The 23,984-nt window shown below is 39.9% G+C and overlaps 2 protein-coding genes across 3 annotated transcripts in view; both read right to left on the reverse strand.

Annotated features, from left to right (window-relative positions):
• grik1a (glutamate receptor, ionotropic, kainate 1a) overlaps positions 1 to 10,806 on the reverse strand; it is a 42,848-nt gene extending 32,042 nt beyond the window's left edge. For both annotated transcript variants that reach the window (XM_034200611.1, XM_034200620.1), the window contains exon 1: positions 10,410 to 10,806. In XM_034200611.1, the coding sequence (XP_034056502.1) occupies positions 10,410 to 10,491 (82 nt within the window). In that variant the 5' untranslated portion in view covers positions 10,492 to 10,806. The remainder of the gene's footprint in view (positions 1 to 10,409) is intronic.
• Positions 10,807 to 12,568: 1,762 nt separating this feature from the next.
• On the reverse strand, positions 12,569 to 22,581 carry LOC117536190 (T-lymphoma invasion and metastasis-inducing protein 1-like). The gene is given in 13 exon segments (XM_034200963.1): positions 12,569 to 14,966; positions 15,069 to 15,241; positions 15,857 to 15,944; positions 17,018 to 17,114; positions 17,419 to 17,456; positions 17,459 to 17,476; positions 19,067 to 19,175; positions 19,280 to 19,398; positions 20,321 to 20,500; positions 21,346 to 21,454; positions 21,710 to 21,835; positions 21,958 to 22,026; positions 22,370 to 22,581. Coding segments are annotated over 13 exon segments (1,944 nt in total). The 5' UTR covers positions 22,544 to 22,581; the 3' UTR covers positions 12,569 to 14,322.
• Between the last annotated feature and the right edge of the window lie 1,403 nt (positions 22,582 to 23,984).

A 23,984-nucleotide genomic window follows, 5' to 3' on the forward strand; every position in this document is an offset into this window, starting at 1 on the left:
CTATATTCAAACCTTAAAGAGTAAACTAAAGTAAACAAATACAACTTTTCCAAAAGAACATATGAAATCCCGTAAGTAGACAAGGGAAACGTTTGAGCTAAACCCACAGCGATTGGCATCAAGTTTCAAACAGGTTTGCACCAAACCAAATTTAGCTCAAACAAGGAAGTGCCCTGAAGGAGAGTCTCTACACCTTCTTTGAAACAGGAAGCTCCTCTTCAGACAAACCAAAGTTAGCTCTGCATCAATTAAAACAATACAAGTACATGTCTATGTGAAAACAACAACAGAAAATCTTCATTATTTGTGTTTATCCCTATTAATACTAGCAATAAAGTACGTATATAAGAAAGTAAAACAATTCAAGAACACTGTACTTTCACCAATGATGTGTTCAAAGACAGATGGTGTTAACTACTTATTAGAAACGTAATCATCTAGTTGAATTAAGTTTGTAAAATGAAAAATGTCTTAATGTGTGGAATTCTGGTGAAAATATCCACAGCTTATTGGATATCTTATATAAATCAATATGCCGTGGTTAGACACAAGAAATATCTTGTATGGATTATTGTACTTTTATTTGATCAAATCATTTGAAATGACCAACAAATAATTTAATAAACATTAATAAATAATGTAATCAAATAGGACCACTTTCCAATAAAATATCCATTATAAAGAGTTTGTAACTTGTGTTAGGTAATGTTTAAAGATTTGTATTTTTGGTTAAAAAGTCCCACTCCATGTTGTATAGCCTTTCTATTAAATGCTGTTTTTATAGTGGTAATTCAATAATAAGTATTTATTTTTCACCTCTGCATTAGACATGTTAAAGGTAGGGTAGGTAATTTTGGAGAAACCAGCTCGAGTGCGCTAGAATTTGAAAATACACAGCCGGAAAAAATCTGCCACTTCCTTACAGAGCCCCTCCTCCAACACACACGAACGCGCACATGACCAATGAGGGCACGAGATAAGTTTGTGCACAGATGGAAGGCTGACAGGCAGGTAGGCCATCCAGTTATTTTAGCCGGGCCGCCTCAAATGATTGATCGTGCTTTTTACAGTACTACGGCTTCCACAGATGACATTTTGTTAAGGCCCTGTCACACTGTCCCGAAATTGACACCCGATGGACACACGAATATGGAATTGTGAATTTCGCACGAAGATGGCCCCGAACCACACACGAAGGCAACATTTACATTACATTTAAGAGATACAACTGCAATGAAAGTACCAAAAACAATTATGTTACAGTACTATGATACTGTACTGATATCTTCAGACTTTGTTCTTTACTTTATCGGTCGTTATATGTAGAAAATATTACGTTTTCTCCGTAATGTTGTTTCCATAACAACAACAACTTCCTGTCAACTGTCCTTCAAAATAATATATTATATCCTTTTTAGTTTCACAGAACACAAATTGGGTTATTTACATAATATATTTACATGATTTTGTTGTGCAATAAAACAACCCGATGGACACACGATAAAGGAAATGTTCAAATTCGGCTGTGATCGTAGCAACATCGTGCCATTCGTGAGGGCATCTTAAGCCATCGTATGACCGCCGGTGGAGTTTCTCAGGCTCCGGCAGCAACTTCGTGAGCGGTGGCAAAATCTTTGGCATGCCAAAAAATTGCCGAAGGACCTTGCGAAGGTTCATTTTCGTGTTGAATTCGTGTGTCAATTGTGCCCTTCGTAAGGCCATCGTGAGGGCATCTTGTTATCATCGGTGCCATCGGGCATTCGCCCCGATCAGAGTGAGGGTGAATGCACCGATGATAACACGAAGATGACACGATTTGACAAGATGCCCTCACGATGCCTTACGAAGTTGCCGCTCACGAAGTTGCTGCCGGAGCCTGAGAAACTCCACCGGCGGTCATACGATGGCTTAAGATGCCCTCACGAATGGCCCGATGTTGCTACGATCACAGCAGAATTTGAACATTTCCTTTATCGTGTGTCCATCGGGTGTCCATTTCGGGACAGTGTGACAGGGCCTTTATGGATTTTTTGTCAAAGCTTAAGATATTCATTGCTATCGGATGTTAAGAGCATTCCATGGAATATAACAAAAAGTGTATCTCGAGCCGGTTTCTCAAACTTACCTACCCCACCTTTAAGTCAATAAAAAAAGTTCGGATGAGAATGTAAAACATTCTGTTCAAATCATTTTTCCAAAACACTAACCAGACAAAGGGATTTCTTCCAAGACATAGTAACAACGTAAAAAACTCCTTTTAGAACGAAGTAGCAAAAACATATTTGCATCCCATTTTCAGTTATAAATAAGTCTTCATTAAGCCAGACGAGCACTGAATATTACACACAATACGTTCTCTGCAGCCTGATTTAATGAGGGTCATTTCAAATAATAATTGTTTTTGAAAATCTACCAGCCATAAACAAACCCATGAATACTTTATGTCCACAATAAAAGATAATATCTGTAGTTTCAATGCCTCCAGCTTCGATTTTCTATGAGAACAGAATTAATTTGGAGTTCCCTTAGAAGCAAATTAGATGAATATTAAGTGCTCAAAGAAGAAAAATCATATTTTTTCTCCAAGGCATAAAGTGTAGTCCAAACATTTTGTTTTTCAAATTGGGTAGAAAATCTGCAGCTGCTCTTCCACTTTTTGTACACAGGGACCCAAGGCCACACACATACAACTTTCTGTTGGTCCAGCTGTCAGCACGCTGTGGAGAAACTGTTGAATGCTGTTTAGACAGACTTTTGAAATTGCCCTGAAACCCCTCATCAACATCCTGTCAACCGGAAGATGTGAAGTGTGGACTCAAAGACAAGATGAAATGAAAGCAGTGTAATTGGTCCCGCAATGTGAAACGACAGGAAGTAAAGAGGGTTTAAGAGCTTCTCGTGGACGTTCAAAACAGGCTTTAGAAAGACAAGTCACATCAGTCAGGACATAGACCAAAATAAAATAAATCCTTGGACAAGTAATCGTCAGTCAGGGTAGATTCCTTAGAATGAAACAGCAAGTGTTTGCTCCTTAGCTGATTCTGCAGATGCTTCATCAGACTGAATCTAATCGCAGACAACTTAGTCTATTTGTTCAGTTCTAATAAAATACTTCCTGTCTTTTCTCTCCTGCTTTATGACTTCAGCAGCTCATATTGTATATGGCGGTGGTGGCGAAGTCCATAGACTTGGCTTGGCAACTGGAAGGTCACCAGGTCACGTCCCGGAAAGACCAAGTGCTACCGAGGTGTCCCTGAGCAAGGCACCGTTCCCTACACGGCTCCCCGGGCGCCGTACATAATGGCAGCCCACTGCTCCTAACACTAGGATGCAGAGAAACCGTTTCGTTACATAGTACCTGTACTGTGTAATGACAATAAGTTGAATCTATCTATCTATCTATTTACACTGAAATAATGTATCAGAACAGTTCGTAAGAAGAGTGGAAATCCTAGAAGCTCATGTGGTTCGCTCAGAAGCTCATGTGGTTCGCTCAGAAGCTCATGTGGTTCGCTCAGAAGCTCATGTGGTTCGCTCAGAAGCACTACAGCATTGCAATCATTTTGCTTAGGTCTGGTTTTAGTCCAAATAAAGCTCACAATATAATACATGTTGTTATGTAATGGTTGTGCGTGTATAGGCTGTTTACATATTCCTCGAGGATGAAGCTATAGTGCCAGGCAAAGCATAGAATGAGCTTAGCTTAAGCACACATTGGTTTAAAAAATATGAAATAAAAATAATGTGAACAGAAATGTGTTTGATGTGAGCAGGTGTTAGACTTCTGAAAAATGATTGTGTATGACTAAATACTAATTCTGAAAGAACACCTTACTTTGAGGAACAAACATGTCAAACCTTTTGATAAGTTAATACAGGAAAGATGCCTTTGATAAATACAAATCTTGTTTTACAAAGACAGTTTAAGGTTTTTGAGTGCTAACAAGTTTGTTAATCAAGCCAATGGAAAAGTGCAACCCAGAACAAAGGGTTTCAATTGTAGTGTAAAGACTGGGATGTATTCAGTGCTCTATGAAGCTCCTGCAGGGACACTGAGCCCCTCAGTGTCTGTGCCACTGTAACCGATCCTTTGAAGCACCCTCCAGCGTCTCATTCCCACCAACAAGCCGTTCAAAAGATCCAGGGGAGTTGTTTGAGGTCTCCGAAATCAATGGGCAGCCCATCATGTGGACAATTAATTAATTGTTGTTTAACAAGACGCTTTCATATGGGAAGCAGGGAGGCTTTGTGTATGCTTGTTAACAACTTAATGTCAAAGAACTTACTGTAAATGCAGAATAGCTGGAGGACGTCCATGTGCCGTGTCGAGCTTATAGAGCTAAACACAGTATAAATGACCAACCTGGTTTAATATCTGCTTGTGTAAATCAAGGGATGATCATCAATTCTGTCACTCCCTCAAAATGACTAATCTGTAAATCTTGGATTGGTTTTCAATGCATGTTTAAGGATTATTTATTCATTTGTTTCTAATGCTCAGATTCTCATGTTTTGGTTTATAATGATTCTCATTTATAGCAAAACGTACCCTCATTCAGACAGGCACTCAAGATTAGTTACAAATACGCATTTGTGAATACAGGGGCTGCCAATTATCAATTGTTATTATATGCAAGTGCCATTAGGTTGTTGACATAAAAATGTAAATCCTTCTGCAATTACTGTGATTTACAAGAACATAGTTGTGACTGCATGAAAATGGTGGCATAGAAAATGTGAATATGTGTTGCAAAACAATGGATGGGAGATTTATCTGCCTGCTGCGGTGGGAGGAAAACAAGAAGAATGATTTTGAGCTTTGAGCCCACCTGTCAGGCATACCTGATCAATCTCTCCAACAATCCACAGAGGAGATAAAGATATTTACGTGTGTGTGTGGTCTAGCATTACTATACTTGTGGGGACCTACATCTGTTTACACAGTCACGTGTGGGGACTCGCCGCCCTTATGGGGACAAATTTGAGGTCCCCATAAGGGGAATCATTAATTTTAGGGTGAAGACTTGGTTAGGTTTAGGGTTAGGGTTAAGGGTAAGGTTAAGGGTAAGGGTTAGGGTTAGGCATGTGTTGGTTATGGTTAAGGTTAGGATAAGTCTCCAGGAAATGCATGTAAGTCAATGTAATGTCCCCTGAAGTGATGTATACATGGTATGTGTGTGTGTGTGTGTGTGTGTGTGTGTGTGTGTGTGTGTGTGTGTGTGTGTGTGTGTGTGTGTGTGTGTGTGTGTGTGTGTGTGGTGTGTGTGTGGGTGTATGTGAATCTCACCCCTATCATCCGTCAATTCGCTATTTAATTACAAACAATTATGTTTTACATTAGTCATGCGTCATTCTTTTTGCAATGTTGATTGAACTTTACTGTGGGTGCCGACATAAAAATTGCTTTTTTTGAGGTATTTTTTTTTTCTCCAGGAAAATACATTATTGTACCTCGAAGCACTAAAAGCATTCATTCAGCTCTCAAAATAATGAGATATAATTTGCCTCGGGAACACGTATCAATCTGGCATACAAGACAGCATAAATGGCCATTCAAAGTTTCAGAGGACCCACCGGAGGCTCGTAAATGCTTTTTAACATGTGTTCGGGCTGTGCAGGTGGATTGTATCTGCATAATATGCACTTTACAGCTCATTACGGTCAAGTGTAAACTCAGTGGTAATTAAAGTTTTATATGGAAAAAACCTCTTACACTCAGGAGGAGACGAACCCATTTTTGTGTTTTGGTAAGGTGAACGAAATTCTGTATTAGCCATTTTGGTAAAACGCATTTTTGATTTGCAGATAACAATGTGTGCTAACCTGCTGCATAGAGATTACTGGGACTTTCAAACCCCGACACAATCTAGATACAACATTTTGTTTTCTCACAATGTTTATTTTTCATCATTACACTGCCACAGTTCGAGGATGCTTGATTTGAAAAGTACACAGAATGGAAATGAAATGCCTAGTTGATGATTAAACCGCCTTATTATTGTACCACTGTGTTCCACTGATTTCACCAAATAGAGACTACGTTTTTTTTTTTTAAAGAAGACAATAAATCAGATGTATTGTGTTGATCACCAGAAATACAATAGTCGATTCATCTTATTTTAGCACTACATTTAAGTGGAGTGCAGTTAAACTTCCAACAGCCTCTCAGCACCTGAGATAGAAGAAATGTAAATCATTGTTAACAGCAGCATTGAGCTGGACAAGAGAGTTGTCCTTTTTGCTGACAGTGACAGACACTACCCTCTGTGTCTCTCTGAAAACAAGTACTGTCCTGCTATTTCGCTCCAGGCAGGAGGAACTTGGGAGGAAAGATGTCTAAGGTGTCAAACTGAATGACAAACATTTCTCTGCACCCTTGCCGAGAAAACGCAGGGGGGACATTTTTTGTTCCCGACAGAAAATCAAGCCTCACAAATGGGCAAACAAGGAAAAAATGCAATCAGGGATGAACGAGTGGAACAGGAGAAAAAAGAGAGACAGACATAAACTGAAAATGACAGCAAGGGAACCAAAAAGACTTCGTAGTAAGTACTTGAATAAGTGAAAGTGATGTACAAGAAGCATCATACAAAATGTAGAACATGTGATGCTTTTGATCCAGAAATCGATAAACATCTGCCCTGTGATTTGGATGTGCTCCAAAATGTGATGGGATCTTTTTTAGCCCATGTAACAATCTTTCCCAAAATTACATTACAATCGGGTAAATACTGACCAACCGAAAACATGACCGAAAACATTGTCCTTGGAGAAGGTAATTAGCCTATATTTTAGCATCTTGACAGAAAATACATCAGCGTACTATTCAAGAACTTTACTTCTTTGCATTGCACTATGACTGAAAACGTTTAGCAATAGTTTGTCAGTTCGGTTACTGGATGTTAACAATAAAAGCAGTACGTGTTGCAGTTGTTGGCAAAAGAAAAACAGCTTCCTTTGAGGATGAGCCTCTCAGGTTCCAATACCATTCGTTTTGTGGAATTAAATCAGAGGCAAGAAAAGGAGGCAGAGGCGTGACTCCGTTTCTCTCACCACTCTGAACCCAATCAGCACGTCCGTGGAAAAAGCCCAGGATCAATACTAACAAATAGATACCAATGTTATCAATGTAATCCCAGGAAAAACTACAATCCCCTCTTCTTTCTCACAACCCAAAGTCCTGGGCTTCTGCCAGCATGATGAACGATCACAATACAGGGGCAGCCAACTCCAATATCTGTGTATTTATCTTCTAAGAAGTAAGGCCAACTTTCCAAAACTGGCTATTTGGCAGTGGATAGATTCATTCGTTTTCCTAATGGCCAGTTGTCGGAGAGAAAGGACCTAATGAATACAATTAAGCAGGAAACCAATTTATAAATGTAGCTACAACTTCGATTTTAACAGAAAGCAACACCTGGAGCCAAACGTCTGCGATTTCTCTCACTCTCTGACACACACATGGACATTATCCATGCACACGCACACACTCACAGTCACTGATAGTGTCTGTGTATTTAAATCTTTAGGGGGAGAGTTTCGGGGACTGTGTTATTCAAGTGAATCTGAGAGGAGAGCTGAACCATCAAAGCTGAACTTATTGCTCTTGAATGGTCCTGAATATGAATGTGTGACCCAGAGCTAAACTCTCGGCATGTGCAGCTGTGCACCAGATCAAATGAACAAATGCTGCCCATGCTAGAAAAGAGAACCAATACATACATCAAGATGCAAAACATTCACCTGTTTGCAATTTACAGATTATGTATCACTTGTATATAGACTCTTATGGCACTACTCTATTCTATTTTATTGTATTACTTGCACTGTTTTATCTGTTTTATTGTGTTGCACTGTTGGAGGAGCCTGGGACCTAAGATTTCCATCTACATAACTACACTGTAGCTATATATGTACGAATGACAATAAAAGCCTTGAATCTTGAATCAAGATAAACAGCTTATAATGTGTATTATGGCTGGTCAAAAAACATTTGTCTAGAATATCCTATGATCCAAGCTTATCACAGATATATTCAATATGTTCAACCAAAAGCTTCAAAGACATTGCAATACAGAAAAGGCAAAACATAATTTTTGGTAAGGAAAAAAAGGTCAAAATTGACTAGTGTGCCCAAAAAAAGTAAAGACATGTTTATTTTTCATCTTGCTTAAACATGACTTGGTCAAATTGTGAGTGATCTTTACAGACATTTCCGTATGTCATGCATTTTGCGTAAGAACAAACAAACATACTTTCTGGGTCAGTGATAAGTATATTGATATTATGGGCTGACAGAGTGAGAACCATTTCACTGATCTCTTTCCTCTGAAATTCAATGTAATCTTTTTCCTTTTGGCCAGCAATTTAAAGTCACCCTCAACTCAGAAATTAGTTTTGGGTATTGCTACTAATCAGAACGCCATTGACCTTCACTGTTCAACATGATGTATGTGCAGAGTTTGACACTAAAAGGCTGTTTTAACATGAATCTGCTGAAGGGGAAACGTTCCTCTGAGCTGTTCTTAAATTACCATGTGACATTATAGCCATGACTCAGAAGTAATTTGAGGTCCGATACACAACTCACACAAGAATGATGTGTATAGATAAATCAGTGCACAAACACTATAAAATATGACTTAGTTAGTGCAAGTAAGCAACATTTCTTGTCCTGCAATTAAACGTTTGAAACATCAACATCTGCATATTCAAAGATGCATTTTTTCCAAGAAGAACAAAGAGTAGCTCTCAAGGTTGACATTTATCAAAACAGAGTATTTTTTCTTTTTTAAACCATGTATGAAAATGCTCTGTAATGATCAGAACTCCCACCCATACACAGTTTCCCCCATAATTATCCAAGCAAAGCAAAGCAAAGTATGAAAGCCATTTTGTCACAAGGCACAACCAACAAAGGAAACTTTCACCTAAAAAGCTCAAATTATTATTATTTTGGAATATCATGGCTAAATGTATGTATTTCGTTATTAACAGATGCCTTACTGTGTTGTTAAATACTATCAATATTAAAATAGAAATGCAAAATCATGATTTGTAGTGTAAAAAAACAAGATGGATAAGGATTTGGATTTGGACATATCTAAATATATCCTTTCTCCAGTCCAGTGTTCCTATCCAATCCAGGATTACTACTGCATAGATCCTCTTCTAGCCTGTACCTCTTCAAGTTAGGAACAAGTGGCAGTGATCCCAATTTTAAAAATAATTCAGTCAATTATGTTCACATATTACCGTTTGACTCAGGTTTGATTCAAAGCCTAAAAAGGAGAGGCTTGGGTAATGAACACATCCCACAGCCTCCTCCTGTCTAATCAAGCCTTGGAGGAGTTCTCCCACTCCTCTTAAATCCACAGGACTGAGGATGATTACATCGCCCTGACTGCCTATTATACCAATCTCACTGATGGATAGATCTCTGCTGTTTGTGAATCAGCTGCTGGGGGACATAATGTGAATGAAAATGCCTCAATAAGAGTGTAGCGGACGACTACACAGAGAGGAATCAATAATCTATTACTTTCGACTGTTCCTGTGTCTTAATGTGTGTGTGTGTGTGTGTGTGTGTGTGTGTGTGTGTGTGTGTGTGTGTGTGTGTGTGTGTGTGTGTGGTGTGTGTGTGTGTGTGTGTGTGTGTGTGTGTGTGTGTGTGTGTGTGTGTGTGTGCGTGTGTGTGTGTGTGTGTGTGTGTGTGTGTGTGTGTGTGTGGTGTGCGTGTGTGAGTGTAGTCCTCTATGAAGTTTAAAATCAGATTAACATTTAAATTAGATAATTTGAATGTATTGCACAAGCCTCAAATAGACCCTCTGATGGCAAGGTGGGCAGAATTGAACTATTTATCATAATAAATGTCCCTTTATCAATGGCATTTTGAAGACATTTTTGATCAAATTATGATCACCAGCGAGACTCAAAACTCCCAGAAATGATTAATATTTAAATGTGAGTTAAATGTATGCAGCTCAGGTGGATCCCCACAAGTTTCAGCTGAGATAAAATGTATTTCAGACTCTTGCAACGACCTTTGCAATGCGCACAGTAATTGAATGTGCGGACTCATTAACGAATGGAATATATTTTATCTCCGATTAACCAGCAGGGAGGGAAGTTGACAAAGTCTGTTTTGTCCTTTGATTCAGGTGACATTTTTCCCTGTTGTGACACATCACCAATGACAGAATAACGCAGAGAATAAGAACAACACGTGCTTATAATTAAATGCATGCGTATAGACACAAGTAATGGATGAGGGGATACAAAAGTTCACATTACTGAATTAAATACAGAGATGAAATAAGATGTGATCCTATCTGACACAAACAATAAACTCAAATACCTACTCTTGGTTCAACTCATCCACACCGTGCGTAAACAGCTGTTGCTCTTACCTATTCTGAGGACTTGAGGGGAGCTCAGACAGAGCTGCAGCGCGAAGAGAAGACAGAAGAAAAGTCTCTTTGGTTCCTCCATTGTGCTTCAGGGAACTCACCGCGGGCATTGACACCATGACAGGAAGACACGACCTCTATCAGAGTGCAGAGACACCTGCCGTGCCATCATGCCAGCGCACAACCCAAGTTGTATTCCCAATGAAATGCTCTCCACTCTGCATCAGGATTTCGCACAGAAGAAACGAAGAAGTATCAACAGCGTGGATCAAAAACTTTCCTGTACAAAAATCTATCCAATTCACATCTTCTGTGGAAAAACTGTGGGTAAACAAACAGTAGTGAGCATGTCCACTTTCACGCACTGGTCCAACGAGGAGGCTGAGCTGAAGGCAGAGAGCCCGCGGAACAGCGATAACACGATGAAGAGGCATTCATTTCCGGTACGAACTTTCAAAATAAAAATTGTAGGATACACCTGGGTGGTGAGATTTTAAAGAAACAATACACTTAACTGCTTAAAATTCAAGTTATTTTCTCTATCCAAATAAGTGAAGTTATGTGTGTTGCCGGTATGCTTGTATTTCATAATCATAAAAGTCATAATACTTGGTAGCCTTAAGCTTTCCATCATGGCAGTTGAAACCCATACTTTATTGTAGCCTACTTCTACTATACAAATTGGGCTGTTTGTACCAAAAGTGGTTGAAATATATATATTTTGTATTATATTATATTTTTTAATTGAAATACCAGTTTTTACACTGAATAGTCCGGTTATCTCTGTATTCGGTATGGATTAAGGAGCAGATGGATTGGCAGCGGCTCTCCACCGGTCCTGATGAGGGGAGAATAATCTTCAGGTTATGGGCAGATGCCAGATTATCTCTCACTGCAGACAAGGTCTTATCCGAGTAGGTCACTGGAAGCCTTCCCATAACAAATACAGGACAGGGTAATGTTTTTTTTGTACTGATTTAAAAAAAATAAGAAAAAAGGAGTAAGAGATGTGCCAACAGCTGCCCTCAGACTTAAACACATTTTTGTATCTTTAAAGAGAACAATCTGAATACATATTTTTGTTTCATGTTTTTTATAAATATTTGAGTATATGAAAGAGGGATTTTTGTAGCTCGTGACATGTATTTACTTTTGGGTTTTTGTAGTTTGTTAACTCTGGACGGTTGTGTGATACCGTGACATTTGAAAAAGGCAAAGATTCACATTCTTCATCTCCTCAAGACATACGTCAGAACTGACATTTGGTTTATCACAATGTCTGTCAACTGTCTCAAAGCCAGAGAGCACCAGAAAAAAAGCTGCCAACTTCAACCTGGACCTCTGACAAAACAGACAAACTTAATTTAATCAGGAAATGACCATCAGCCTCTCCAGAAGGAGACCTTGGGCAACAGCCCGACGCTAAACTGGTCTGAATACTGAGCAGAAGGGGTCTCTGGTGAAGTCCCTGCATCTCAATGTCTGCTAGAGTTACAGAAGACCCTTAAAGGTTAACCCTAACCCTTTAAATGCAATAAATGAATATATTTTGAAAAATACAGAATTCTATAGAAACTGAAGACACTAATTACCAGATGTATTTAAACTACATTTTGCATTCAGGATATGTTAAATGTGTTTTTGTTATTACTTTACTGTACATATTTACATGGTAACCTCTATACTAAGGACACATATTTTTAGTTGTTTTTTTCATTATTTGACAATCCACAAATTGAAGGCAAAACAATTCAATACTGGAATTGAGTTTGAAAAAGCACCTGGAATCAATATTTTTTTGTTCCACATAATGGGATTTTCTGGTAACCCAAATGGGCATTTATGATGTCAGCCAAAAAGCTAGGTCTGCTTTTTTATCAGGGTTGGAGGGCTTTGTCCATTACCTAAAACAAATAATAAAAAGGACTTAAGAGTTAACTAATGCACAAGCACTTACAAGGGTCTGGCTTATTTGAAGCGAATATATCTGCACTTTTCTTATTGTTCTGAGTTTAATCTTTATGATGTAATGCTATTATTGCAAGTTGCTTTGGATCAAAGCGGCATCTCAATGTCATCCAATGTAATAATAATGGAGAGCCACCCCTTGACTTCAGAAAAGTGTGTAACACGACAAATAAAAAGCACATTCACACAACTAAATTTAGAAAATTTATTTTAACATAAAAATGATAATACTCCACAGTTTTATGTACGAACACAGTTTTAAAAGTACAAAGGGAGGAGTCAAAGGGGGTCTCACAGGATTTTGCCTCCAAGGCCAGGTGATTGTACCTCACAGTTTGAACGTCTCTGCTGGGCTCCGTCAGACAGCTAACACCTAAGAAACCAGCATCGCAATAAAAACACAATAAGAAACATCCAAAGTGTATTATCTACCTCCACTCTGTATCAGAGTAGCTCTCAGATTCCCCCCTCCCCCTCACAGTAGGGTATTAAGTGCATGTTCAATACATCCATTAAGGTGCGCATGACTGTTCAGCAATCAGCGTGTTGTGAAGACATAAAGTGAAACAGCACAGCCTGGTGGAGAATGGAAGAAATGCAGGAGAGGACTTAAGTAGGGGTTGATGATAAATGTCATGGATGTGAAGTCTGTCTCTACTCTCTACCAGCTTTTCTGTGGTTGTGATGCTTTCTGACATGACAAAGGTCAAAGAGCTGGAGAGAGAGAAGGAGATGAAGAGATCAGAGGAAAACTGTTTGATTCTCCTTGGAGTCACCAACATGGTTCTGTTGAATAACTCCTTTCAAAACAACAAAGACAATTCAAGTAAAACAGGATGGTTGGAGGAATTATAATGCTATTAACCAAGATGTGGAGCATGAGGAGGCCTCAGGGGTGAGACGACTCCAGTATAATGATGACCTTGATGGAGTTACCAAAATAACAACACATTTTATTGGAGCAACAAAATCATAGGCTGGACATTCATGTGAAGGTCACGAGCGACGGCTCTGTCAAGCTTGTTTCTGGCACCAAACACACAAAAGGTGGTTTGTAACACTGGGCAGCTGAGTGTGGTGTAAACATTGAAAGTTACAGTCAAAAGGCAATAATTAAATAAAGATTAGGTACACTTTCTTTCAAAAAGGATATGCTAGGAGACAAAAGTGAGCTTCAAAATATTTTCATAACAAGAGGTTAACGGCACTCTATTGTACTCCTGGCTATACATCAATGTGCAGCTGATATTAAGTTAAAACGTCAAAAAGCACGATAAAGCTAGTTGGATCTCACCATCTTTTTACACAGCAGTCGTTTAGCCAAAAGCACCTGAAGAAAGTTCAGTAACACACAGCCCTTTGAGTGTTAAAATACAAACAGTTTCTGAGTCAGAAAAATATAACACCCACATTCCTGTGTTGAAAAATAGACATTTTTGGCCAGAAGATCCCGGTTCAGTGAGTCTCTTCAGTAATGTGTGCACGGTACATGTGTCTGTGCTCCTGTGTACTGACAGTGTACAAACACACACGTTGCTTGTTTACTTGCGTGCACATGCGGTGCTGTCTTTTTCAAACGTTCACATACAATTCCAGAGGTTTATGTGAAGTTTGGGGATCCAAAAACAGTGAGGACCGTGTTTTCTTTTGGGTTCACTTTTAAGCAGTTCGGGATGAGAAGCTCCCCTCACTCGCTCGGTGGTTCAGCACTTTGGGATTGTCAGAACAAGGGAGATGCAGGAGAGGTGGGAAGAAGGGGGTTGTGTAGCAACACAGGGAGGACTGGATGAGGTTAAATTCCTCCTATACACGAATACCTCCAAATTCAACATATTTAAAGCTTGTGTTCAATCTCTCCCCTGTTTTCTTGCCCTCTTACTTTATGTAACAAAGTTAAATAAACCACCCTTTTGGCTCATTTTCTTCATCTTTCTATTATTCCCAATCAGAAGACGTCACCGTTGCACCCGTTACCAAAGTCGTCCCGTCGCACCCAGATGACATCATGGTCTTTGTTTGAGGCCCCCTCCACAGAACACTGCTTCAGGGGGGCGAGCGTCAGACCTGGGGTTGAACAGCGGGAGATGGAGACCCCGCAGGACGAGAAAGAGTCTACGGAGCCTGAATTGTCACACAGCTTTATCCGTTCTACTTCCTCCTCCTGCATCACGCTCAGCATGACCTCACTTCCTGTCTCCACCCGTCCGTTCAGGTTGTGGCTCGTCATCTCTCCGCCCTGTAGCTCCAGTCTCTCCATCTTACCCTCCAGGTTGGACGGTTCTGCAGACGCTGCTCGGACAGACTTGCAGTATTCGTCGTCGTCGCTCAAAATGTCCGTCTCCTTCACCATACCCTGGTCCTCATAGCAACCCAGGTCGAACTGCTCCTCCACCCAGCGGTCAGTGTCCTCCCCTTGAGGTTTTTGTGTTTGAGGAAGAGCATGCTGGGACATCAATGGGTAGGAGGAGTGGTGGGTGGTCTCTGGATCAGTGCTGTTGTTGTTGTTGCCATGGAAGATCAGGTCAGTGTCGATGGTGATGCGGTTCCTCACCAGCTTCCTGCGGGGCAGCGTCCGTGATGGAGCTGATTCTGAACCGACAGGAGACATGTTTTACTTTGTGAATATCATGTACTAAACATCTTTGGCCCCTCTTGTGCTGTGAACTAAAAGCTTTACCTAAGCTTTGTTACCTGCTCTGTTCATGCCGGGACGCGCCCCTTTAAGGGCACACAGGCGCTTCCCTCCAAACGGGACGTACTGCTGGTTGAGAGGCAGAGACTCCGTCTTCAGGAGCTGCCGGCGCTGCTTCTCCCTGAGGATGGAGTGGACTGCTTTCAGGAAGTCCTTCTTACTATCTGGAGAACTGCAGATTGGAGAAAAACACAATAACTTAAAGACAACATACTAGAACAGGGGGGTCCAAACTTTCACCGAGGGCCACATGCAGAAAAATATACGAAGGGTTGGGCCACTCACTAGAGGTATATCGCCTCATAAGTTCAGTTACTGTATAAGTTAGCTAAATCAATCAAATGTAGGTCAATGATGCTCGTGAGTGTTGGCAGCTCATCCCTTAAAACAGGAGCCTCAGAGTGATTATAATAAGGAGAAATAGGAAGGGTGTATTTCAAGCTTGTTATGTAAATTTGTCATTGGGCTTTTTTCTTATCAACTAAGATACGTTAGAAAAAATGTCCAACTTTAATTGACTGAATTTATTTGAAAAGTGGTCTTATTAACACATGAATACTTCTGTGTATATATTTTTACATTTATAGTTAAGAAGTACAATACAACACAAGCTCAAGTTTCATTTGTGGGCCATATTCCATTATACTGTTTGAATTTGCTGATGGCCGATTCAAAATGGTCCGCGGGCCGTAGTTTGGACACCCCTGTACTAGAGAAAAGGTAATTGTGTATGCTATGTTCTGCCTCCATGTTTCCAATGCAGTTTTTGGAAAATACTAATTCATACCTGCAGCACAACTGGAAGGTTCTCTCTGGTCTCCCCTCAGATTCAGATCTTATGTGAACTATCTCACACACCGCTGTTCCCTCAGAGTCTGAGAGGAGGAAGAGGAAAAGACAGATTTATTAAAAGCATTCAGTAAGCAACATCAATTTCTCCCCCCTTAACAACAGGCCATTAGGCAGATAAACGATAACACTTTAGCAGGATCGCCCAAGGGTGATTTAAGTTCCATTGAGGACAGGAATGTAAGGTAGATTGCATGCAGGCCTACTAATAGGTATCCATCTGTTTTATTTATAAAGGGTATCATTTATTTTGTTGGAAATAGAAAAAGCAAGTTGACAAAAGAGCCACAGAAGACACGGTCTAGATTGAGTCATTAGAAACAACTTCTGTGTTTTGGGATGACAGGTTCCTTCACAGGCCAATTATATTATTTATTTTAAATAAGACTTTAACATAACATTGCAGAATACTTTTATTTTGATTAGGTCTTGGGTTGTGTGTTTTCAGGCAATGAGCAAATCTACTGAGGACAAAAAGTAAAAAATCTACTTCAAGCACATCATAAAATACTAATACTCCAACATCTCCCTCTTGAGGACATCATTTAACTTTGATCAATAATACAGACTTTTGGTGCAGATTCTAAACTCTCCCAGAATGATGCGTAACACATGAATCTATCTAAAATCCCTTCAGAGGTTTCCTCACTGATCAGACGTTCATCATGGAGGCGCCTGGCTGACTGAAAGTATCAGGTCAGAGACTATGCTTTCTGGACAAGACAAATGCAAGTCTCCACATGGCGCCTCGAAATGTTTTGTCTTTCTATTTCAATTTTTGTGTAATACATATTTCAGAGATACAATAAATACAAAAGTATTTGATTTTACAGCTTATCTATTCCGATCATGACAAATCGGGTGAGTGAGACAATACTTATTTTTGTATACCAAAATGAATGTAGTCGTTTTCTAGAAGTCAACTAGGAGGATGTTGTGTGTAAAAAAAAACGATGAAATTGACCCTTCACTCAACTAGAACTGACCCCAACAGCAATCCTAATTTCTGTGATTCCTCACATTTCTGAAAACCTGAAGAATGGGGACGAAAGATGAAAAATATAATTGACTGCATGTTACTGTATTTAACAATACATACTTGAAAGAGCACGGTGTTGAAGAGAGTCCGTTGCGATCATGTGACGGAACCGGAAAGGGTCTTTGTCGTCACTCACAGACGCTCGGTGAGATCCACCCTGAGAAATACACATTGGGTAAATGTCTAACACAGAACCACTGCAATACGTCAACATGACAGCAGAGAGCAGAAGAGAGCAATGACAGAATGGGGGTGAAACATAATCTGTATTCAATTCCGATAAGAACCCTCATTCAGTCTATTGTCCATTTATGAAAGACATAAACGTCCGTAATTTGTTTTGCGATTGCGAAAAAAAAAAAAGTAATTCAAAAAGCACTTCAGGGAAAGCCCAGAGTCCCAATCTGCACGGTAGTGTTTCCCTGACTAGATTAATCATCAGAAAATGGGAAAATACTTACAATTTTTCTCCTGTGCTTGGAGCTGTCTTTGTACACAATACAACCGCTGTTTTGAACACTAAATGAAGACAAGGGGGAGATGGAAACCATTAGAAGGTTCAGCATTCACACATTACGCATATGTTATCCCCAAGTTAACTACAGTGACAACTTGACGCAGCATATCAAATGGACACTTTCACATGTTTGCATATTTTGAGGAAGAATAGCCTCAAACTGGGGGCACGCTTCAGCGATCAGCAGCACAAGCTATGAAATTGGACCAAAGTCACGAGATTGCATGCACGGAGCACCCTCTTCCACTCACTAACGCCTTGCCAGGAAAAGCTCTTATAGCATGTAGATGTCACATTAGAGCCAAACGTGTCACATTTTTAGACAAAAGGCACTCCTGGGTGTGTGAGAATACCATGTCACTCCTTTAATGTAAGGATTACACGCTGCTCTTCACGTGAAAAGGAAGAAAATAGATCCCTTGTGCTATATGCCCGACTGGGTTTTCCTTTTACCAGAGTGTAGTTCCTCACCATCAGAAATAGCACCGAGTGTCACACTATGCATGGCAGTGTTCAGTAGGATACAGTTAAGTGGTGCATGCTTGCACGTTTTAAGATACAGTATTCAGTGTTTTTCCAGAGCACAGAATAGTAGCATTGCTCATTTTTTTCTGCTGAGAAAAGTGTGAATGCATATCTGCTGTATATGGAACATGTGTTTATTCATCTAAAAGAATAAATCCCACACTGTTTGAATAGTTAATACACGAGGATGAGCGCCTTACAGATCATCCGTCCGCGTGACCCTGTGCATGTGAGAGGATTTCTAGTTATATAATGTGCTGACCAATACAAAGCTGATATCATTTATTTTGTAAATACTTATATTGAAGAGCTAACTTAAAAATTAACACCAACATAAGTCAAAAGTGTACTCTAAGCTGTGAAACAACTTAACCCAATGCTTATATTTTGCATTTGGTATATCCTTATGTTATTACATTTGACATATAGGATTGACCCGAAGGATGTATAATTTGATTGCATTGGATACAGCTAAGTACATTTGTCTTTGTCTTTATTAGGATCCCCATTAGCATTGGCTATTCTTCCTGGGGTCCTCACACACTCAAAACATACATAAACATACAACAAAATTAAAACAAAACAGCTCATAATGTCATGCAATTTACAGTGAAATGAAGTGAAAACTAAAATAGTCATCCAATTATCGCCATCCTAAGGCCAAACAAAAGTAAATACAAATAAGTGTACATAATAATATATGCATACATAGCCACAGGCACAGTTCAAATGTACTTTGTAATACTTAAATAATTTGTTAGCAACCTTTTGAAATGTACTTGAGAATTTTCCTGAATGATGTGAACCGGTAAAGAGTTCCAGCTGATCATGGCTCTGTACATGACTGTTTTCTGTCCCATATTTGATTTAGATTTGGGTAATACAAACCTTCCTTCTATTGTATGTCATCTAACAACACTTGTAAATATTCATAAGTTGTGGTAGATGTGTGCCTTGTGCTGTTTAGACAGCTGAACATGTAAACAAGATTTCAACTGAATCAATTCTAATAAAGATAAAGCATAATCATTTCAGCAATATTATCCTAAATGCACATGAAGCCTTACCAAAAGCAGCCAAATCGGGGTCCTTTTTGCTCTTGGTCAAGGAGGATGGAGGGTTGATCCACACCACCGTAGAATGAAGCAAAAGGTCCCCCATGGAGAGGTCCGCCACCTGAGATAAGTCAAACACAAGGTCAAATATGAATTTAAGTCATTTAATAATATTTTGGATTGAATATGGATTACCATGAGTAAAATAGGCTTTATCATGTTCACCTCTTTTCTATGCGCAGTCTGTTCGTTGATCAGCTGATCGAAAACAGCTCCGTACTCCTCGTGAAGCTTTTGCATCTCATTGATGTGACTGGCAACTTTGTTCATGGCCTTCATTGCAACTGAACGGGACAAACATTAATCATCATTGTTAGAAAAATATCACTTGTTCCCGGCTTGGTCTTCGATATCAGGATACATGTATTTATTATCCTTGCAAGAATGGAAGAAGTCATCACACACAGAGCTGCATGGGACAAATAGTTCCCTGAATAGTGTCCTTCACATGCTTATATACAAGAGAGTGTGTTTCAGTCACAAGATGCAGAATACCGGTTCAAAGCCGTATTCAGTGTTTAGTTCAGATTAGCTAAGGCCTGCGTAAGCAATAAACATGACAGTCATATGTCTATCTCCATTAGGGATGGGTATCGTTTGAAATGTATCGATGATTCCGGTTCTGCTTATTGATTCCGGTTCTTATCGATTCCCCGTTTCGATTCCAAAATTGTAAAAGAAAGAGGTCAAACGTTTAGATAACAAAAATATCTTTATTCTTTTAAGCTTTAACTGACATTTTTACAAATAAAAAATATACATGCAATACAAATGTATCGCACAATAGCTGTGCTTTATTTTAACTGAGCTATGCCTGTGGCAAGCTATTAACAGGCATTACACTGTGCCTTGTCTTTTTATTTTTTAGTGTAGTGGAGCCTCACTTCAGAGCGTTTACCGCGACCCATCTATGGTGTTATGAAGTGACTGAGCTCGTGAACTGTCTACGGGGGGAGCCTCGCTGCGGGGAAACAGTGGACCTAATCTCCATAGAGGCTGAATCATCATGTTAATCACATAGCTATCATATGCCTAAAACAGTCCTGACGCTCTTCTGGGTAATCATACATCCTGTTACGTACACAGCTACGTAGGGCCTCTGATATTGGAAGAGTACATTCAGTTTTTTTCCAACAATCATCTATCTATATCTAGTTCCATGTGTCAAAAAGTGCAAGCGAATAATAAACAAAGACACTGGATTACCGTCCAGGTGGTAGTGCTCCTCGCTGTCGGGGTCCGTGAGAGAGTAGAGCTCTCTGAGCAGCAGCGGGTACTTCAGGACCCTCTGGATGGGTTTGATCAGGTAAGACTCCAGAGTGGACGAGTGTTGCTGTCGGGGGTTTCTCTCAGCCAGGAAAGCTTTGAAATCTGGATCCGTCTTTGCTGAAGGAGCAGAAATATGAGCATTAGGCATTTTGTAAAAGGAGGCAAAGAAACACAAACAGGAAGCTGCATCTAAAATATATCCTTTATACCTGCAAATAACTTGCATCTTAAAAAGGTCCCCTAATATACTGTTTTTCATCAATATATTATAGGTCTCAGATTTATACAAAACATGTCTCTGAAGTGTTTGGCTGAAACACCAAACTGATCATTGCAGCATTACCCATAATCCCCTCTGTTTCAGCCCTGTTTCAAAAGTGCTGATTCTCTGTCTGTTACTTTAGATGAAAATCAGGAGCCCCTCCCCACGCCCCTCTGAGAGATATTTGGTTAAAAAGAACACAATGGTGCTCTAGGAGGAGATTCAGGTGATAAGGTGGGGGGGGGGTTACCTTGGTTGGTGATTGGCTAATAGTTACACAAGACAAAAAATCGTTATGACATCACAAAGTGGCCAAAATCTGATCAGCTCATTTTCAGACAGGTTTTTATAGAAATGGATCAGGACAAAAAGAGAGGATTTTTTTTCCTGAAACTTTCGGAGTCTCTTTACACAGAGGGGACACGTGTTTATTTATAACAGACATGAAAAAGTGGATTTTGCATAATAGGTGACCTTTAAGATGAAAGACTGTGTGTCATTCAAGTGAACTATCAGGAAATGCTGAAGTAAACTTTACTTTCCAAGCCACTCAATGGTGTGATGAGTAAGTCTGTAAAGGTTAAGCCTCAATGTGTGCTGAGACTAGTTGCAGCTCGCCCTCTGTACTGCACTTTTCAACTAAAAGGAACATTGGGTGTCTCCCTGCGTCTCACCAGTCAAGAATGTGTGCATGTTTTACCTTTAGCCAGCACCTTTGGGACCTTTGTGTGGCTGGCACAGAAGGCGCTGTAGATCTTGAAGCGATCGGCGTAATACAGGAAGGAACCCCCCAAGGAGAAGAGCACTTTCTGCGAAAACAAACAAGCATGTCGTGCTATCAAAATTGAAATACGATGCAAATTAGCACACGTCTCAACTCTGTTTGATCCCTTCAAAGAGCCCCCAGCAGTAAAATTCTTAATGTTCACTGCTGATCCAGAACAAATGGAGGAAGGGCGAACACGTTTGTACAACTGCAATAACACCGTGAACCAAATATCTTGAAGCAGCACCTTTTTGAAGGAACCCTTAAGTGTGATAACATTAGAGAAATCCTTCCCCACCTTAAAATGCTCCACTCTTTCCAGTCTGTCCAGATCTGGCACCAGTCTGATCCCATCTTCCAGCGTCCGGAGAAACTCCACCTGGAACTCCACCATCTCCCCGAGGTTACCGAACAAAACGTCCAGCTGCAACAACACGCAAAGCGTCATTCAGAAGGTGCTACTAACTCCAGATGTTTAATATTTAGGGGGATTTATGACAGCATTTAATAAACACTTTTGGATTATGTAGATGAGGTGGAAATTACCTCATCCTGGGTAAGGAAGCTCTCTTTCTGCAAAGGTGTCAAGTAGCACTCTATAAGACAGTTCAGGTCCTGAAAAGACAAAAGATACACGATGAGCCTCTGATGAGATGTTCAAGGAGGAAAGGGGAAGGGCATGCGGGGGTGTCTGTTGTCATGTGAAGGCTGTTTCATGTGGAATCATTATTGAGGTATTTAAAGAACAGAAATGAATCAGTTCTCACAGGCAGGAACAAAACCAACCATGGCACAAAGTCAAAGTTCTGATCACGTTAACAAAAGAAACCTTTCGTTTTGTCAGAGCAGTACCAGATTCTATGTCCATTATCCTCAAACGAATACAGATTAGAATCTACAGCTATCAGTTTGTGCTGGTAAGATTGTCTTCAACTAATCAAAGAGAGCTTTTTCTCACTTTGACATAGGTTTTCTCCGTCTCCACCAGTTCATTGATGACCTTGCGGAGTTTGTCTGCGTGGGAGAGCTGTCTCTGGGTGGCAGCGGGGGGTAAAGCTGTCACGGGGCTCGGGGACAGGGACGACGAAGACGACGACGAGGAGGACGACATAGGGCACTCCAGTGGATTCATGTCATGGAGGCTGCGGCAGAAAGCAGTGACCTGCTCTGTGCTCTGTAAAGAGAGAGACAAAGTTCGTGTCAAATTTTACATTCTTAGGATTTCTTTAGGGCTCATTTTATGTTGGATTACGTTGCAATTAGTGAATATTTGACATGTTAAAACGTGTTAGAACTCCTGAGTGTTAATGAAAACATAAAATATATCCTGTATGGGATTTGGACGCATGTAAAGTTTAATACAAAAAAAGAATAAAACATACAGGCACTAATATTCATACATATAAATAAGCACCAACAACAAAACACACAGTTGATACTTGCAAAACAACGACCTTTTACATCCCTGCATCACAAATACCATGCACGATCAGACCTGCAAGGCCGAACTGGTACAGCAGTACGTTTAATGAAAACAATTAAATGGGGGACTTTTCCCTCTGGCTCTGTAGACCACTATCAGTAGATTTGCAGCCACCCTTAAAGCTAAAAAGTGTATTATCGAGTAATAGACTCTGCAAAGTGAAGGTCAACAACTTCTGGAAAAACAGCTCAGACGCATCATCTTCCGCCCTGATGCGCAGCAGTACTTTACGAATGAAAAACTGAAACCCACGCACAAACATAAATTGTTAGGATCTGTCCTCATCTAGCGACTTCTTTCATAGTCCCAAGGCTGCGAAGTTCAATGCAACAGAGCGTAGGCACCAGAGAACGAAAACCAATTGAAAGTGACATCGGAGCGTCAACAAAAAGTGAGAGGCTGTTAAATATGAAAAAGCACTGTGAGCAATACCTATTTCTAAAATACCTACTCCTAACTACTGCAACCTCATTTCATAATTACCTTCAAACGATCACAATGTCCACTACCTCTTAAATTATATAAAATATTGGTCATGCTGTGGTTTCATGATTTTTTTAAGTGCAGACAGGCTGTTGCTAGGATTGTGAGGTCTGTTGAAACAGCGTGTGTATCATTCACATCCATACTCAGCCCATCCTAGTCGATTTAATAAATAAGAAAATAAATTCTCCTTGAAATGTTTGGGAATGAATTATGACTCATACCATACGCCATGTCTTTTATTATAGCTTTTGTCTTAGACCAACACTGAATCTCCTAATTTTCACCTGAACAAAAATCCTTTCATAAAATAATCCTTTAAAGAAATGATAAGCTGTGATTTGGTAAAGCAGGACAATTATTAGTCATTTGGCATTTCAGACTAACATAATAAAAGCATCACAGACTAGTACGACTCGATACAGTCAGACTCTGCAGAGGAACAGTATTTTGTACAGGTGAGTGATGCAATCTGTAGCTTCAGAAAACACAGAGCAGTTTGGTGGCATTCTACTTCAACCTGCCAGTCATCAGTGTCATTTAACTATCTTTACGAGTGTATTTCACACAAACATCCCTACAGTGTGTGAAGTCAGCTAAAGTGTTT

This window comes from Gymnodraco acuticeps, unplaced genomic scaffold (assembly GCF_902827175.1).
Source record: "Gymnodraco acuticeps unplaced genomic scaffold, fGymAcu1.1, whole genome shotgun sequence".
Lineage (NCBI taxonomy): Eukaryota > Metazoa > Chordata > Actinopteri > Perciformes > Bathydraconidae > Gymnodraco > Gymnodraco acuticeps.